Source organism: Dasypus novemcinctus, chromosome 2 (genome assembly GCF_030445035.2).
Source record: "Dasypus novemcinctus isolate mDasNov1 chromosome 2, mDasNov1.1.hap2, whole genome shotgun sequence".
In the NCBI taxonomy this organism is placed as follows: domain Eukaryota; kingdom Metazoa; phylum Chordata; class Mammalia; order Cingulata; family Dasypodidae; genus Dasypus; species Dasypus novemcinctus.
In genome coordinates, this window is record NC_080674.1 from 67,232,577 (window position 1) to 67,251,862 (window position 19,286).

General features: G+C 37.2%; 1 protein-coding gene across 3 annotated transcripts in view; it reads right to left on the reverse strand.

Annotated features, from left to right (window-relative positions):
* SGTB (small glutamine rich tetratricopeptide repeat co-chaperone beta) overlaps nt 1-19,286 on the reverse strand; it is a 44,948-nt gene that overhangs the window by 20,604 nt on the left and 5,058 nt on the right. For all 3 annotated transcript variants that reach the window (XM_004465562.5, XM_004465560.4, XM_004465561.4), the window contains exons 3-5: nt 12,902-13,005; nt 11,996-12,065; nt 7,711-7,810 (exon numbers count right to left, since the gene is read on the reverse strand). In XM_004465562.5, the coding sequence (XP_004465619.1) occupies nt 7,711-7,810; nt 11,996-12,065; nt 12,902-13,005 (274 nt within the window). The remainder of the gene's footprint in view (nt 1-7,710; nt 7,811-11,995; nt 12,066-12,901; nt 13,006-19,286) is intronic.

The following is a 19,286-nucleotide window of genomic DNA, read 5'->3' on the forward strand; positions in this document are numbered from 1 at the left end:
TTAAGAAAGGGGAGGAGGAAAAGTCTTAGAGGCCTAACCCGGGGCCTCAAGTGTGCGACTCATCCTATACCACACCTACAATCTGTGTTTCAGACTGTGTACTTTTCTAGTTTTCTTGTTCTTTACTCCCTTGCCCATTGTGGCATTTGAGATTATTTATGAATTCCAAAATGAGAGATTAAGTTTGTAAACTAGTCTGTTCCTCTGGGTGTGATACCCTTTGATTGTATTAGATTCAGCTGAGATGCCTTTGATTAAATTATATTAAGATTAGGGCTTTGATTCGACCACATCATTAGGGCAACTCAGTTTGAGCCCCCCCCCTTTGTGGGCTATATATATGCAGACACTTATTCAAGGAGAACACAGAAGCAGATACATGAGACAAGAGGAAGGGAGTTCATAGAAACTAAAGATGATCCTGCAGAGTCATTCGCTTGATAGTTTGCAGCTGAAAAGAACAGAGCAGCTGAGCCCTGTGCCAGCCTAGAGCTGAGATCAAAAGAAGGTGAGCCGAGATCAAAAGAAGGTGAGCCTTGAGAGGAAGGAGGAAGGCTGAACCCTCGCACACATCACCTGCTATCTTACATCAACACCTGGCAAAGACTTTGGGTGAGAAAATACCTCTTATGGTACCCTGAGATGGACTCTTTAGGGCCTTGTAACAGTAAGCTTTTTCCTCAAACAAATAGCCTTTATAAAAATCAACAGATTTCTGGAACTTCGCTTGAGCACCCCTTGGGCTGACCAATACACCTACCCTATTGCGTGTCCTTAAATTCTTTTATGCAACATAGAAAAGAACCTAGAGGCCCAGAACCCAGAGCGTTCCGCTAACATATTCACTATATATGTGCTGTCCAGCACAATAGCCAGTAGCTCCATGTGACTAGTGAGCAATTGAAATGTGGCTAACGTGACCAGGGCAGTAAATTTTTAATTTTACTACATTTTAATTCATTTAAATTTAAATAACCACATGTGGATAGGCGCTACCATACTGGGCAGAACCACTACATAGGACAGTGAGGGCAGTATTAGGGAACTGCTAAGGGGGGATTGAAGACAGAAGAAATAAAGAACCTTTTCTCAAAGGAGCTCACACCTAAGCAGGATTCTGAAGGAAGACTAGCAGTCAATACTTAGACAAGGTGGGAAATATTCTAGGCAGAGAGGGCAGCACAAACAAAGCAGAGACAGATGGTCCAAAACTGTATTTTTAGGAAATCTTTTAAGTTTTACATTACATGTGCATGGAGGGCAGAGAGAAAAGGAATGGAGAAAAAGTATAGAAAATAAAGAGAAAAGATAGAATGTGATTAAAGGGGGTTATTTCAGGTCCCATATATGTTACTAAAATAAAATTTAAAGTTAAAAATGAGAGAAAAGAACCTGGATTATTATTTTTTTAATCTTTATATAGCATGCGAAGGAGCTTAAATTTTATCATGTACATATTTGGAACTAGTGAATGAAAAGCAAGAGTTAGATGATCAATTTCACATTTTAGAACTATCCTTTTGGCAGAAGGCAAGGAGGAGGAGTGCAAGTAGAAATGGGAGGTCAATTTATGTTACCACTGCATTAGGTTAGCAAAAGTTAAGAATTTGAAATGAGGAAGAAATGATGAAAATGGAGAAAGGCATAAATTGGCTATTTGGGAGGCTTAGAAACAAGGGCAGAAAAGGGAAGACTTCCTGATCTCTGGCTTCAGATCTGATAGTAAGATAGGGAATACAGCAGGGAAGGCCAAATCCAAATGTGGGAGAAGGGAAGAGGAGAAGGATAATCATTGTCTTTCAAGGATCATAAACTGCAAGCTTGGGTGACAGGAGAATTGTACAGCTCAAAAAAGGAGGAGGGGAGGCATCTGAGACCAGTAAAGGGAAGAGAAGCTAGGCAATAGCTGAGTCTCCTGTGAAATGAAGCCCAACACGCCAGTGTCTGAACTGAATAATAATGTGGTCTGCTCTTTCTGCCTCTAGTTCTGCCCTGACAACAAGACAGCAATTAAATTTCTGTAGAACAATTCAGTGACAGGTGCTCCACTTCTTTAGCCACATCTGCTCCATGATCATTTATTTTTGTTCATGTCTGTTCATTGTTTGCTCCTTGTACTGCTCATTGTTGTTTTTTTTTTTTTGCTCCTTGTCTGTTCTTTGTTTTTGCCCAATGTCTGCTTGTTTTCTGCTTTTTTTTCTCATTATTTTTGCTTGATGTCTGCTCATTGTCTACTCATTGTTAATTTGTCTTCTTAAGAGACCCCAGGAATTGAATAGAGAACCTCCCATGTGGGAGGCAGGCACTCAACTGATGTGCCACATCTTCTCTCCCAGCATCCTTTCTAGATAAAAACACTTCAAAAGATAGGAAAAGAAGGAAAATTCCTCAATATGATAAAAGGCATACATAAAAAATGAACAGCCAGCATCATACTCACTTGGGAAGAGCTGAAAGCTTTCCCACTAAAATGGGAAACAAGACAAGGATGCCCTCTGTCACTTTTGTTATTCAACATTGTATTAGAAGTTCTAGTAAAGCAATTACAAAAGAAAAAAAAAATTTAAGGCATCCAAATAGGAAAAGAGGAAGTAAAACTCTTTCCTTGCAGATGAAATAATCCTGTTTGTACAAAATTCTGAAATGTCTATGACAAAGCTACTTGAGCTAAGAAATGAGTTCAGCAAAGTAGCAGGATACAAGATCAACAAGCAAAAATCAGTAATGTTTTTGTACACTAGTACTGAACAATCTGAGGAGGGAATCAGGGGAAAAATTCCATTTACAATAGCAACAGAAAGACTCAGATACCTAGGAATCAATTTAACTAAAGTAGTACAGGACCTATATGCAGAAAACTATTAAAAAATTGCTAAAAGGAAACAATGCAGACCTAAACAAATGGAAAGATATTCTGTGTTCATAGACTGGAAGACTAAATATCACGAAGAATGTCAATCCTACCCAAACTGATTTACAGATTCAATGCAATACCAATCAAAATTCCACAGCCTACTTTACAGAAATAGAAAAGGCAATTACCAAATTCATTTGCATGGGAAAATGCTCCCAAATAACCAAACACATTCTAAAAAAGAAGAGCGAAAAGGGAGGAATTTCACTGCCTGACCTTGAAACACATTACAAAACTATGGTGGTCAAAACAGGATGGCACTGACATAAAAATAGACACATCAATCAGTGGAATAGAATTGAGAGTCCAGAAAAAAATCCCTCACCTATACAGCCAACTGATTTTTGACAAACCTACCAAGTCCATGTTAATGGGATAAATCAGTCTTTTCAACAAATGGTGCTGGGAGAATTGAATATCTATAACCAAAAGAATCAAAGAGGACCCCTATCTTACTCCTTACACAAGAATCAACTCAAATTGATGAAAGCCCTAAATATGAAAACCAGGGCCATAAAACTACTAGAAGAATATAGAGGGAAACAGCTTAAAGATCTTGTGGTAGGTGGTGGTTTCTTGGACCTTACACCAAAAGCACATGCAACAAAAGAAAAAATAGATCAATGGGGCCTCCTCAAAATTAAACACTTTTGAACCTTGGTTAAAAGCGTGAAAAGGCAGCTGACCAAATGGCAGAATATATTTGGAAATCACATGTCTGATAAGGGTTTAATATCCAGGATATATGAAGAGATGTTACAACTCAACAATAAAAAGAGAAACAAATAAAAAGAGAAACAAAAAAAATGGACAAAAGACTTGAATAGACATTTATCCAAAGAAGAAATACAAATGGTAAAAAAAACGTGAAGAAAAAATGTTCAACATCACTAATGATTAGAGAAAAACAAATCAAAATACAGTAAGGTATCACTTCACACCTATCAAATGACCATTATTAAAGAGACTGAGAACTATGTGTGTTGGAGAGGATGTAGAGATATAGGAACACTTAGTCACTTTGGTGGGAATGTAGAATTGTAGAGCCACTGTGGAGCACTGTTTGCAGTTCCTGAAGAAGTTCAATATAGATTTGCTACTTAACCCTGCAATACCACTGCCGGGTGAGAGCAATGACTTGAGCAGATATGTACACACCAATATACATAGTGGTGTTATTCCTAATTGCCAAAAGTTTGAGACAACCCACTTGTCCATCAACCAATGAAGAGATAAACTGTAGTATATTCATAAGATGGAACATTAGGCAGCTGTAAAAGAAATTAAGTTGTGAAGCATATGACAACATGGATGAACCTGGAGGATATTATGTTGAGTGAAGCAAGGCAGACACAAAAGGACAAATACTGTACGATTGTGCTACTATGAACTAAATATATTGCATAACATATTTTAAGAATCGATATATATAAAATATAAATGTAAATAATTTATAAAATGAAATTAGATTAGTGGTTATGTAGGGCTGGTAAGGCATGCTAAGGGGTAATGGGCTTTTTCTCTTTGGAGTACTGAAATGGCTCTAAAATGTTTTGTGTTGATGAATACACAACATTGTGATTATACTAAAAGCCACTGATTATACACTTTGGAGAGACTGCACGGTATATGAATACATATCAATAAAACTGCTGAATAAATAAATAACTGAGCAAGAACAGCCAGACGGAGCAGCTATTTACAGCAAGGGAAACAGAGAGAGATTGAGAGTTCAAAAAAATTTTTTTTTGTTTTTTTATTATCATTGTTATTGAAATAATGAAAATGCTCTAATAATGACTGAAGTAATGAATGTAAAAACTATGTGGTTATACCAAATACCATGGATCGTATACTGGATGAATGGTATGCTTTAATAATATGTACCAGTAAAATTGATCTGTTTGACACATAAATGAAAGAGGGGACATAACAACTGATTTTAAGACATTAAAAGGGCAATAAAAAATATTATGAAGAGTTTTATGCCAATAATTTCAAATACTTAAAAGAAATGGATACGTTTCTTGAAAGATACCAATTTGACAACTAACTCAAGAAGAAATATAAAATTCAAATATCCCTATACCTATTAAAGAAATGGAATTTGTAATCAAAACAAACTTACCACAAAGAAATGAACAGGCCTAGATGGTTCACTGCTGACTTCTACCAAACATTTTGGAAGAATCTATAAAATCTCTTTCAGAAAATAAAGGAGGAGGGAAAATTTCCCAACCAATTTTATGAGGCTAGGATTGCCCTGATACCAAAATCAGACCAATATAGTACAAAAAAAAAAGCAAACTGCAGCCAATATCTCTCATGAACAGAGATGCCAAACTTATAAACACAATAATAACAAATCCAATATTTATAAAAATGTATTGGGGTGTGGATGTAGCTCAAGTAGTTTAGTGCCTGCTTTCTATGTACATGGTCCTGGGTTCAATCCCTGGTACCTTCTAAAAAATTAAGTTAAAATAAAAATAAATAAATAAATACACAAACCACATGGAGATGTAATTTCACAATCACCAGTTTGGCTAAAATTAAACAAATGGATGCCATCCTATGTTGGCAAGGATATGGAGCAAATGGAACTCTCCTACACTGTTGGAAATCTAAAATGCCCATGCAGCAAGCCAGTACACTCATGGCAAGCCGAGTGCCCACGCGGGAAGCCAAGTGCCCACACGGCAAGCCAAGTGCCCACACGGAGAGCCAGTGCCTGCACAAGTGAGCCACGCAGCAAAATGATGACACAACAAAAGAGAGACAAAGGAGAGAGTCAAGGTGAAGCTCAGCAGAGACCAGGAACTGAGGTGGCACAATTGACAGGGAACCTCATCAGAGGTCCCCAGGATCGAATCCCAGTGATTCCTAGAGGAGAAAGACAAGAAAAGAAGACAAAAAGAGAAACAGATACAGCAGGGCAGGGGACCGGGAGGGGAAGTAGAAATACCAGAACTTCTCCCTTCTTTTTACCCTCCAATCTCCTGCCAATACTTTCCATGACTAAACCCAGATAGAAGCCAGGGGACAAAGGCTGGTAAATACATCCTGTAGTAGTTAGCCCCCTATTATAATGAGCAGAACAGGAAAGAAAGAAGTCCAAAGTCAAAAAGGCTAAAAAGCCTGCAGGAATAGGCATAAATGATAACAGAGGTGAAAAAATACCAATGGTCAACATTTGAGAATGGTCCGGCTGCACTAATAATTAAAGAAATATGAAATTAGAACAACTGATACTTAAAAAAACAGTAATATTAAATTTAAAATAGCACATAATTTGAATACTTAGTTTTGATAAGGATGTGGACGAATACACACTTCTGTGGGAAAAAAATCATTTTCAAAATATTTTCATATAAGTTGGAACAGTTTTGTAATTTGCATCAACACTGATTTAAATGTTTAACTTTCTAGATCTACTAAGCCTTTTGAAGGCTATATTCAAAATCTAGAGTATCTGAAATTCAGAAGAAATTCTAGAAATAAAGCTGTTCACTGCAGCTTTAAAATATTGAGGAAAAAAGGGAAACCACCTCAATATTCATAAATAGAACAACAGCAAAGATGTACTTACCAAATCCAATGGATGTGTCATGATGATGGGAATGAGTGTTGCTGGGGGGGGAGAGGTGGGGTGGGGGGTGGGGTTGAATGGGACCTCACATATATATTTTTAATGTAATATTATTACAAAGTCAATAAAAAAAATAAATAAATAGAACAAGAGTTAAGTAAAATAGTCTGTCTGATTGTTCAAAAAATAATACATCCTAAAGTACTTGTTTGCCAGGCACAACGATAGGTATTAGAAATACAAAAAAGAACAAGCAGTAATAATAGACTAATTGGTATTCATTTTTAAAATGTCTATGAAGGATTTAAATAAAATAAGGAAATGTTTAGGATAGGCCTAGAAAGTAAAACTAAGTCTAACATTAATTATACTTATTGTATTAGCCAAAGGGATGCTGATGAAAAGTACCAGAACTCTGTTGGCTTTTATAAAGGGTATTTATTTGCAGTAGAAACTTACAGCCCCAAGGTCCTAAAGAGCACAGCTCAAGGTACCATAAGAGGTACTTTCTCACCCAGAGTCTGTTGCCACGTGTTTACTAAGACTGCGGGTGACATCTGCAAGGGTTCAGCCTTCCTTCTTCCCTCTTTAGGCTCGCTCTCTTGTCCCAGCTTTTTCGGACCTCAGTTGTAGTCTAGCATAAGGTTCATGTCTCTTCCCGGGGCCCATTTCTTTGGGCTCAGCTGCTCGGGTCTCTTCACAAGGTCATCTGTAGACTATCAGTTCCTCTCTCTTCCCAGGCTGCAGGATCCTGTCTAATGAGCTGCTTCTCCTTCTCTGTGTTCTCTTTCTCTGTGCATTTACTTCTGTGTCAGTCTCCACCCACCAAGGGGACAGGGACTCAGCTTCCTACTGATGTAGCCAAAACAAAGCCCCAATCTTAATTTAATCAAGTAAAAATGAAACCTCTAAACCCAATACAATCTAATATGCCCAGAGGAACAGACCAGTTTACAAACATAAGCCAATATTTATTTTTGGAATTCATAAATAATATCAAACTGCCACATTTATACATTTTTTAAAATGCCAAAAGTTGGTAGTGATTGGCTCAAAGTGAAAAGTTTGAGTTCATTTTTTTCCTTCTTCCTTATACTTTTCTGATTTTAATATTTTCTAAATAGAAAGTAAATAAATTTTAGACCCTCCAGAGCTATTAATAAAAATATTTAACAAGAGTAACCCTTCCAAAATAGTGCCAGTTTACCTGTTGCAATAATAAACTGCATTATTTGGTTCCAATTCTATTGCCTGTGTATAGCAATCCACTGCAGCATCATAATTTTCTTCTTTCATGTGATTATTGCCTGAAATAAAGTAAACACCACATATAATAAGAACAATATAGGGAAAAATATATTTAAATTCTGAAAGGTAAATTTTATTGACAGAAACTACAATAGTACAAAGGGCAGCCACATGACCATGATTTTTCAGTCACACTGGAGATAAATTTTATACTGAACTATACAGTTGATCTTCCTTAGGCTACAGTGTGTTTAAATTATTTTAACTATATAGTCTTAAAATAATAATGTTGTATACTTTTTAAGATCCAGGCCTCATTAAATAGTGCAGCAATTATGACTTATCTCAAGGCAAAATCCAGTCTCTTCTCACTTTTCTTATCTTTATCTTTCTCCCAATTTTCAGAGCTGCACCACCCTGTTCCAAGATGCAAAGTCCTCCTCAATCATCAATTTCACTCTGGGTTGAATCTTCTTCTCACTCCTTCCCTGCCAAAGCATACCTGCTGAATAACCACTCTCAGAATTCTGCTGAAGGTAAACTAGTAAACTAGCCATGCTAATATGCTACTGGCAGATACTATATTTATGTACCATCCAGAGATAGATTCTTCAAAAAGAGGATTTCAGGAGATTAATTTTTATAAAGATAGAATTTCAAATACCACAGCTAGGCCACAGGGTACTGATTTCCAGAAAGTACATCTGCATTTATACCTGGCAATATTTAGCCTAGGTTAAAAACTGGTCAGCAAGATAAGAGACTTCCTGTGGCTATCTTTGGTATTCCATTAAATAGAAAAAAAATGTTCTTCCCACTTATATGAATCAATGTTCAAAACTGAAATTTATAGAATAAATTGGGATTACAAGGAAGAATTTACATTACAATGGCTTCTATGAATCCATCCAGATTTTTCTAATCCAGAAGTTCTCCTATTAGCTTTGCTTATTAATAGATCATTTACTACTTAAGGGGAGGGGAGATGTAAGTCTGCAGGAAATAGAAACATGTCAAAAGTTACAGTGATTGGCTCTAAGTGATAAGTTTGAGTTCCATTTTTTCCTCCTTATTTATACTTTTCTGAAAAGTATAAAGAAAAAGCAGGTATATAAAAGCATCTAAAATTGTGCAAAAGTTGCCACAAATTAACAATCAGGAATGAATATAAAGAGTGATTTCTTGTTCTTCTTTTTGTCCGCTTCTGTTGTTGTCAGCGGCACGGGAATCTGTGTTTCTTTTTGTTGCATCATCTTGCTGCGTCAACTCTCCGTGTGTGTGGCACCATTCCTGGGCAGGCTGTACTTTCTTTCGCGCTGGGCGGCTCTCCTTATGGGGCGCACTCCTTGCACGTGGGGCTCCCCTACGCGGGGGACACCCTGCGTGGCAGGGCACCTTGCACGCGTCAGCGCTGCGCATGGGCCAACTCCACACGGGTCAAGGAGGCCCGGGGTTTGAACCACGGACCCCCCATGTGGTAGGCCCTATCCACTGGGCCAAGTCCGCTTCCCACTAAAATATTTTAAAGCAACCTTCCTGAAAGGTACTAGCTGTCTAAAAGTCTTGATTACAGAGTCCGATAAGCACAAAAGGCAGCCTGGGATAACCCTATGGCTTAGCAGTCTGCCATGGCCATTTGTTTTTCAGATGAATAGCAAAACCTGCAGAAGTGGCAACTGTTTCAATTTTATGTGTAATATGTCTTACGTGTAGCACATCTAAGGTGTAATATGTCAGTGAAAACAAAGGATTTTTAGTCTGCCTTTTGGTTAAAGGTAAAAGCAGTAAGTAATTCAGTATGCGCATGCTGCCACCGCAAATGAGTCTCACCCTGCTTACTAACATTCATTTCGTCAAAATAAACTCTATAGGGAATGCACTGTCCCAAGGTCCTGCCATATCGAGGGAATAACAAGCAACAAAAATAAAATTTCAATTTCCCATTTTCTCATCATTATTACTAAAACTAAACCAAGAGAACTGCAGAGGTAAAAAGTAGAAAGTATGCTATATCACTGAGGAGTTCACACACAACAAAAATCTGGGTGGAAAAAAAGCAGATTAAATTGTTATAATCAGAAACCAATATTTGTAAAATGCATTTGTATTTGGATAATTTGAATCCAAAGTCTTTGGGAAATATAATAACTCACTGACAATAAGGATATGGTTGTTACTTAATTTTGCATGTAATTTATGAAAGTAATACTATATTCTAAATTTTTAAGGTGCCGTGTTGATAACATCTCTTAAAGGAAACAAAATATTAAAAACTGAAACCAGCACTTTTCATTGTCAGAAAAATAGTACTTTATAATGCAATCCTAAGAAGATAATCACACAATAATGGAAATATACACAAAATTACTGAAGACCGTTACCTAGGATCACAAATTATCTGCCTGCGTATGTAAATCATGGTCTAAAGTACCGTGAAACACCATGCTGCCATTAAAAATGGTGATAGATTTATATATTTATTGAGAGATGGCCAAGTCCAAGGAATATTCTTTTCCATTTCTACCTTTTTAGACACAAGTTTTTTGTTCTTGTTTTATTTATTTTTAAGTCCACTGTCTTCTTCAGGACACAAACTAAAGAAAAGGCCCAAAATGCTTGTATATATAGTTTCTGAACATAACATATTCCCTAATAGGTCTCCGCCTATAGGATGAAGAATTTATTGGCTCTCATTCACTGTTAAAGACAAGGACGCTGCCCAACTGTTTCTGAGGACAAATCTTGTAGGCCTCAACTTTTCTCTATAGTTTAACATAACGGATGTGATAGAGAGGAGCAGATGTAGCTCAAGTGGTTGAGTACCTGCTTCCCATGTACAAGGTCCTGGGTTCCTTCCCCCGTACTTAATAAAAAAAACAAACAAACAAAACGAAAACCCTATGTACAGCAAGGGAAACAGAGCGAGACTGAGAGTTAAAGAATTTTCTTGTTTGTTTATTATTATTATTATGAAACAATGAAAATGCTCTAATAATGATTAAAGTGATAAAACACAACTATGTGATTATACCAGATACCACTGATTGTGCACTTTGGTTTAAGTGTATACTTTATTAATATGTATCAATGAAACTGATTTGTTAAAAAAAATGTGATAGAAAAATCAAACACAAAGCCTCAATAGTGAATTATTTGTTAAAACCAAGAATGCTTCAATAGCCAGCTTTCAAAAAATTTAATAATGTATGTAATCAAATGTGCTGGCTAATAAACACTTAAATCAAGTGCCATATGCATGTATCAGCAAATTTCAAAGAATTTGTTATGAGTTAAACCATGTCCCCTACAAAGATAGGTTGAAGACCCAACCCTCAGTACTCGTGCATGTGACCTTACTTAGAAATAAGGTCAGTGCAAATGGAACTAGTCAAATTAAAATGAAGTCAGACTGGTGGGTGTTGATGGTAACACAATATTTTAAATGTACTTAACACCAGTGAACTGTGTCCTTGAAAGTGATTAAAATGGGAAATTTTATGTTGTAAATGTGTTACTACAATAAAAATTAAAAAGAAAAAAGAACTGTGAAAAAATAAAATAAAGTCAAACTGGAGTAGGGTAGATCTTTAATCAAAGAGGGGAGATGAAACACACAGACACAGAAAGAAGAGACAGCCACGTGACAAGGGAGGCAGAGATTGCATATGCCACAAGCCAAGTAATGCCAAGGACTGCCAGCCACCAACAGAAGACAGAAGAGAAGCCTGAAACAGAATATTCCCTGCAGACCTCAGCACAGCCATACCAAAACCTTAAGTTCTAACTTCTAGTCTCCAAAACTGAGACAATAAATTTCTGTTGCTTTAAGCCACCCAGTTTTTGGTATTTTTTAACACCAGCCCTAGGGAGCTAAAACTCAAAAACACTAACTACACAAGAATTAAAATAATACTGAAAATTATTTTTCTCTCTTTAAGTATAATGAAACTGGGATCTAAGAGTAAACGTAGCAAATACAGTTAAAAATAATCAGCCCTTAATTTGTTTTGCTAGTTTTACTCACAACAGACCTGCTTCTCTTGGAGCAAGCCACACCTATGTTGCCCACAAGTCATTCCATATTTCCAAGCTTCTTATCCATCAATACTGTTTCACAGTGCCAGGTGGCCTTATAACTATCCACTCTTGGTGTGTAACTCAAAATCATACTGATTGACAGAGTTACTGTCTCCAGAGTTTCAGAAAACTTCGCTAAGAAAGTAATTTTTCTATGAAATAGTCACCTTCATCTTTTAATTGGTCAGCTTTTCCCACATCTTCAGCCACTGAGTTTGAGAGAGGCACAATATCATTCTGAAATTAAATAAAAATCAATGTACTTCTATTGAGCTACACAGCCATCCCAAAGAACTACAAGTAAACAATACTTAGCTATCCACATTATAAATCATCTGTAATTCCCGCCATGAAATTTAACACCTATATACTAGTGTTACCGAGAAATGGGGAAAAATTCTTCAGAATACGTGGAACATTCTGAAGAACAATAGGCAACACAAAACAATTTTTATTTGCTTTTCCTATACCCAGAAATCCCACTTCATGAAAAAAAAATTGAAATGGGATACAAAGATATATAAGTAGTTTCAAGAGATTGTCCGTATTACTGAAAATTTTGTTATAAAATATTTGATGTCCTAAGAGATAAGCTACTAAGTGAAAAATCACAGGTTAAAAAAATTTATAGTGTAATCATATTATTTTTAAATGTGCACAGGTGGAGAGGATATGGCTCAAGTGACTGAGCTCCCACCTCCCACATGGGAGGTCCCAGGTTCAGTTCCTGGTGCCTCCAGAAAAAAACAAAAAAATGAACAACTAGCAAAACAAATGAAAAAACCAACTCAGAGAAGCTGATGTGGCTCTGTGGTTGAGAACTAGCCTCCCGCATACAAGGTCCCAGGTTCAATCCCTCGCCCCGGTCCCTCCAAAATAAAACCTGATCAACTAACACATATTATTAAATACAAAAGAAGACAAGAGGATGAAAATAGCTACTAACATGAATTATCTTATACTCAGGAAGAAGTTAGTTCCTTTTAGTCCCAACCCCTCAACTATGTAACAATCTAACATAAAATTGTAGTCATACTTAAATCAGGTACTAAAGAGAAAATAATACAGCTTACCTTACAGAGGGAATTTGTGAACATTTCTGTCAAAGGCTGTGACACTGCAAGGTGTGTATCTTCTGCAGTGATTTTAAAAACCGTCTCCAAGCACTGAATTGCAACTTGAAATAAATTTTAACAGTGAAAAAAGGAGAAATTAAAAAAAGAAATAACCTTTTCCTTTTTCTTTTCTGGTAAAATTGCAATCTGTGGTAGTTTAGCATTTATGATCACAGAACATAAGGAAAACTAAATGGTTCAGCTGCATAGATATTCCTGTTTATAGACCAACTATTAAGGGAAGACAACTGAATTTCTTATTCCTCACTTAAAATAAAATGTTACCTAGAATATAATTTCTCAAAATATGAATTACATAACATTCTTATTGAATTCTACCAGAAAAGCAAATCATTAACAACTTAATCTCCCAAACAAAATCTCTGATTAACCACTGAAATCCTAACGCTTTGAAGAAAACTAAAAAATTATCTATTTTTAACATGAGAAATAGAATTCTCAACCTGATTAAAATTAGTAAGAGAAAGTTATTCATTAGTACATAGGAGACATGAAATATTAACCTGGTGCACTTATATGAAGACAGATTGGCTTTTAAAAAATCACTCATGCCAGTGAGTGCATTACCTGAGTATCTACTATGTATATGAAACTGTTCTTAACAGTACAGACAGCAGTAGAGATAGCAGACAAAAATCTTAAATTTAACAGAAAGAGGCAGAAAAACAAAATATAGCATGTTAAGCGGTGACAAGTGCCTTCTCTATACAGGGAGTATGAGAAGATAACTAGTATGGCTACAGGACAGACTGCCTGGAAATAGATGGTTGGAGATAACCTAAAAAGAAGTCTGGCATCCGATGACAAAGCACCTTAAATGGCATTTTTACATGATTTGGATTTCATGCTATCAGCAAACAGAGAGCCATTACAGAATTTAGTGGAGGAGAATAACTTAACTGGATTTGTGTTTAGAACTAAAAGTCTCCTAGAAATTTTGAGAACGGGTTAAAGAGGAAAGACCAGTGAGAGAACAGAAGCAGAAAAGGCGGTGGGCTCCTTAAGTGATATCAACACACAAGGGTTCTGAACTAGGACAATAACAGAGGAGAGAGCATATCCTGTCCTCTCTACAAGTACTCTAAGAGTGACAGCTCTCTTGTTGGAATTCTCTTCTGGCTCGACAAGATGAAAATGTAGCCAAAATGTCCAGAGTACTTTGAGACAGTATGGAATAGGTTCACTTACATTTGTATGACTTTTAAAAGATACAGTATACATTAATTGTGGTCCTGAGAAAGTTATCTCTGTCATAAGAGAATTACTACTACTCCCTCTAGCCACAGAACAATTCTCCTTAGAAAAGCAACTAAGTAACTAAGTTACCAACTACAAAAAGTCAAGGTGTCTTTCAGATGGAAAATAATCTCTCCTCTACCCATCCCTCATTCTCTCCCTTCTTATTCTTGTCAAGCAGCTGTATTTGTACTTTTAATTATGGGCCACAAGAAAATAGGTTCTCATTGCCATGAAGACGATTAAGTTTTTTCTCCATTCTTGATTACCATTATCCTTCATTGATCATTTCCTTTACTGTACCATGTAGCTTCTGCTCTTTTACTGTATTTATTGCATTATATGTGCTTACATGTCTGTCTAAGTCTCTTGGAGGACAGGGTCTACATGGTATTCATCGTTGACTTTTAACAGAGTCTGGCAAATAACAGACATTCAATACATTTACCCAGCTGCCTCTGGAAGTTATATTTTAATTTCAGAGAAAATAGAACCAATCAAATCTGTTGAAACGAGCTCTTCTCCCCTCAGAAAACATTAATTCTCAACCATGTAAAAAATACATACAACTGAACCAAGTCCTAAATGAAAAACTAGAGCATGGAACATCAGAGCTAAACATGGACAGTTGGAAAGTTCAGGTATTTCTATGCCCTATCTTGTTGAGACAATCTACTCTAGCTCCTTTATCATTGTGGCCATCAATCTTAGAACACAGATATAGGGCTTACATTAAACCCTATTAAATATCACTAAAGGAGGCAGTTATTTTGGCTTTTTACAAGCACAATTCTGTTTCAATAAGGACACTGAGTTGCCAAAATGTTTAATGTTCAACACTAACACATATTTAGAAAGACATGATTTGGTGAACTGAGGTACCACAATCCTGGAAATCAGGACTATCTCATTATCATTATTAATCCAGCCCCCAAAATTAAATAATCCAAGGGCAATAAATCAACTTTTTACCTCAAAATTCTCATTTATGAATAATAAAACAAATTATTACATTTGATCTTCCTTTTAGGAGATTACACTCAGAAATAAGTAATAAAAATCTAAAGAAATGCTGTATATAATTATTACTCCATTCTAATACCAAATAATAAGTCTGTTTGGTACCAATGAAGAGAAAGTCACGTGAAGAGCTTTATCAATAATACCATATTCCGGGAAGCAGATGTGGTTCAAGCAATTGAGCTCCTGCCTACCACAGGGGAGGTCCCTGGTTCAGTTCCCAGTGCCTCCTAAAGAAGACAGCAAGGTGATTCAATGGGCAGGTGCAGCAAGCTAATGCAACAAGAGCCACAAGAGGAAAAATATAATGAGAGACACAACAAAACAGGGAGCAGAGGTTCCCAGTGCCTGCTAAAGAGGACGAGCAAGACAGCAAGCTGACATGACAGGTGCAGCAAGCAGATGCAACAAGATGATATAACAAGAGACACAAAAAGAAAAACACAATGAGAGACACAACAAAGGAATGGAGGTGGCTCAAGCAATTAGGCCCTTCCCTCACATATCAGAGGTCCTGAGTTCAGTTCCCAGTGCCTCTGAAAGAAACAAGGAAGATGAACAGACACAGCAAGTGCAAACAATGGGGGAGTGGGGAGAAATAAATAAACCTTTTAAAAAAAAATACCATATTCCATTTGTATATCACTTTATTCAAAACTCTTCATATGCTATATGCCTAAAATTCACTGATTCTGATTCTCTCACACATTTATTAGATGGATAGGGGGCAGATATCACCACCTAAAAGATTTTAAAATGAAGATATAAACAACTTACATGAAATGCCCAGGATCTCTTAATTCAATTTATCAGTTCAATTCAACAAATATTTACAGAACACCTACAATGTGTCAGGCAATTTCTAGATACCTGGGATATATATCAGCAAACAAAACAGAAAAGATCCCTGACCTCTTGGCATTTACCTTCTGGTGGAGGGGAGAGGTAGGCTATAAACAATAAACAAGTAGTGCAGTGGAAAAGAGGATGGAAGGTATGGGGAGTGGAGTGGGGAAGCAGGCCGCAGATTTAATAGAGGGGTCAGGGAGGGCCTTTTTGAGAAAAGAGATTTGACGACAAAGACTGGAAGGAGATGAGGAGTGTTACTACACCTGGGGAAAGAACATTCCAGACAGAGGAAACAGCTAGAGCAAAAGCCCTTAGGTATGGTGGATATTAGAAAGGTCACTAAAGTCTAAACTGTGCAGCATGACTAGACAATGACTACGTAACATGAAAAGCCATTGCAAGATTTTGAGTAGAGAAATGATACAATTTGACATACACTGCTTAGAAAGATCACTGTGGGGGCAACGTTGAGAACAATTAATGGAGAGGACAATGATCAAGCAGAGAGACCAGTTAAAGACTATTACTATAATCTGGGGGGGAAAGTACTTGAAGCTCTAACCAAGGGTAATACAAGTGAAGTTGATAAGAAATGGTAAGCCTGAAGACCTATTTTGAAGGTAGAGCCAACAGGATTTACTGAATGATTAGATACAGTACATGAGAGAAAGAGAGATGTCCAGAATAATGTCAACGTTTTTGGACTGAGCAACTGAAAAGATTGTGTTAACATCAACTGAGATGGAGAAGTTGTGGCTAGAACAGATTTTGGGTGGGAGGATCAGAAGTTCAGTTTTGGATACGTTAAATTTGAGGTGCCTAGTAGGCATACAAGTGAAGATATTTAATAGGCAGAAGAAAGGTCTAGGGTGAAAGTATAAATTTGAGAGATGTCAGCAAATAAAAGAATTTTATGGGCAAGAAGCTGAATATCACCACGAAAGCAAGTATAGATAATGAAGACTAGAAGACCAAGCAATGGATCCTCGGCATCCCAGAGGTCAAGGAGAAGAGGAATCAGCAAAGGAGACAGAGAAATAGCAAACAATGAGATAAGAAGAAAACCAAGAGAGTATGAGGTGTCATGGAAGCCAAATGAATAAAGTATAAAGGCAAAGGGAGAATGACCAACTGTATCCACAGTGGCTAATAAGTCAGTTGAAGACTAAACAATGCAGAAATCAACTTGATTGACTTTGATGAGAGAAATATGTGTGGAGAGATGAAGGCAAGGGACTAACTGGAATAGGTTTAAGAAAATTGAAAGAAGAGGAATTGGAGAAAGCAAGTATAGACAATTATTTCAAAGAGTTTAGCTGCAAACAGAAACCAAAATACTGGGGGGGGGAGAGGTGTAGAGGGAAGGCAGCACAGCCTAAGTAACTTCTTTGTTGTTTGTTTTTATTCTTTTAAGAAGAAAGAAATTACGGAAAGTTTATATACCGAAGGAAATGATCTTCTAACGAGTGAAAGTTTGATGACACAGGAGAAAAAGTAGAATAACTAGACTGATATACTAGAGTAAGTGAGACAGCGTGACTTCTAGTGTACCACTAGAGTGGCTCTCTTTTATAGAAATGAACATGGATGGTTATCCACAGTAAGAGGCAGACAGAGTATGTAGGTATAGGTGCTGGTTGGTGGGTAGATGGTACAGTAGACTTCCACAGTGGGAGTCTGTGGAAGTTGTATTCAGATCACTTCAATTTTCCTGGTGAAGTAGGTAGTAAGTTCATCAACTGAAAGTAAGAATGGGGGAGAAAGTTTGGGGTGTTGAAAAGACAGGCAAAAGTGTTAAATAGTCATCCACAAGAGTAAAGGATGAACAAACTTGGAACAGATAGTGAGTTGCCTGGCACCATTACAGGTTTTATTGAGGTTTGTGGTCATGAACTCAAGGTGGGACCAGTCAGCACTGTGTTTTTCTCATCCATATAGTCATGTGGATATCAGCACAGAGTAAGTGGAGGGCTGTGTGTAAACAACATTGGGTTTTGCATGAAAGGAAGGGATATGAAAGGAAATGATTACAATAATCAACCATAGGATATAAGCTGGGCAAGAAGATGGGTGTGAAAAGGTGGAGGATCAACAGATTGGAGGTACTGGCAGGGTAAGAAAATTGCTGGGGTAGGGATTCTAGAGGAAGTAAACTGGAAAGACAAGCAGTAGTGGTAAGGAAATGAAAAGTTTAAGATTGAGCTTATGGAGGAGATGCAGTTTGGTAATGACAAGGTCTAAGAAAGTGTTGGAAACTGAGACACAGTGGCCTCTCAAGGAGAGATGTGCTGTCTCCATGGCTATGCCTGTAACCTAAGGAATGTGGGAATTAAGAGTTCCTGGCAAATGGGATGAAGCTGTTAAAGGCTGAAAGAAAAGATGAGCACATACCTTTTGTAGTGAATAGAACACTCAGACTCTGTATCTTGAGATAAGATTTTTTAAAATTCCTTAGACTATGGGTAATGCTGATAGTTAATACGTGTTGCTGCTTGATGTCACATATGCTAAGTGTTTATGCTTATTGGCACGCAGGCTACGTATGCCTGCATCTTGTCATGTACACTGGGGTATACAGAGAGCCCCTTGTAAACAATAAAGTTGTCTGAGGAGTTATTACTCACAGACACCCTGATCCCAGCTCTCTCATTCTTTCTTTTTCTTTCTTTCACTTTCTTTCATTCCCAATACCCTTCGGGTCCAAATCTCCAACAAGAAAGGGTTTCCAACTTCAGTACTACTCACATTTTGGACCACCATAATTCTTTTTTTGGTGGGGGACTTACCTGTGCTTTGTCAGAATGTTTAGCAGCATCCATGGTACCTACCCACGGAATTCCAGTGATAATACACCCCTGCCTTCGGTTGTGGCAATCAAAAATGCCTCCAAAGATTGCAAAATTGTTCCTGCTTGAGAACCACTGTTCTAGTAGGATGATAGAGGTTGTGAGTGGTTAAGATAAAGGGAAAGACAAGATCACCAGAGGAGAAAAGGTCAAAGAACTGGGTCAAAGAACTGAGGGGCCAAGGAACATGAAGAAAATCAGCCTTGAGTATACTGCAATTGTCAAGAATTAAGACAGGAGTAGTGCCAGAGAAAGTGACAATGGGCAGGAGCCACAACAGCAAATGTCAGTAGATGATAATTAAGAGGAGTGGGTGACATAATCTGATGACAAGACGCAAAGCTGATTGTATACCAGCTTGACAATAATGT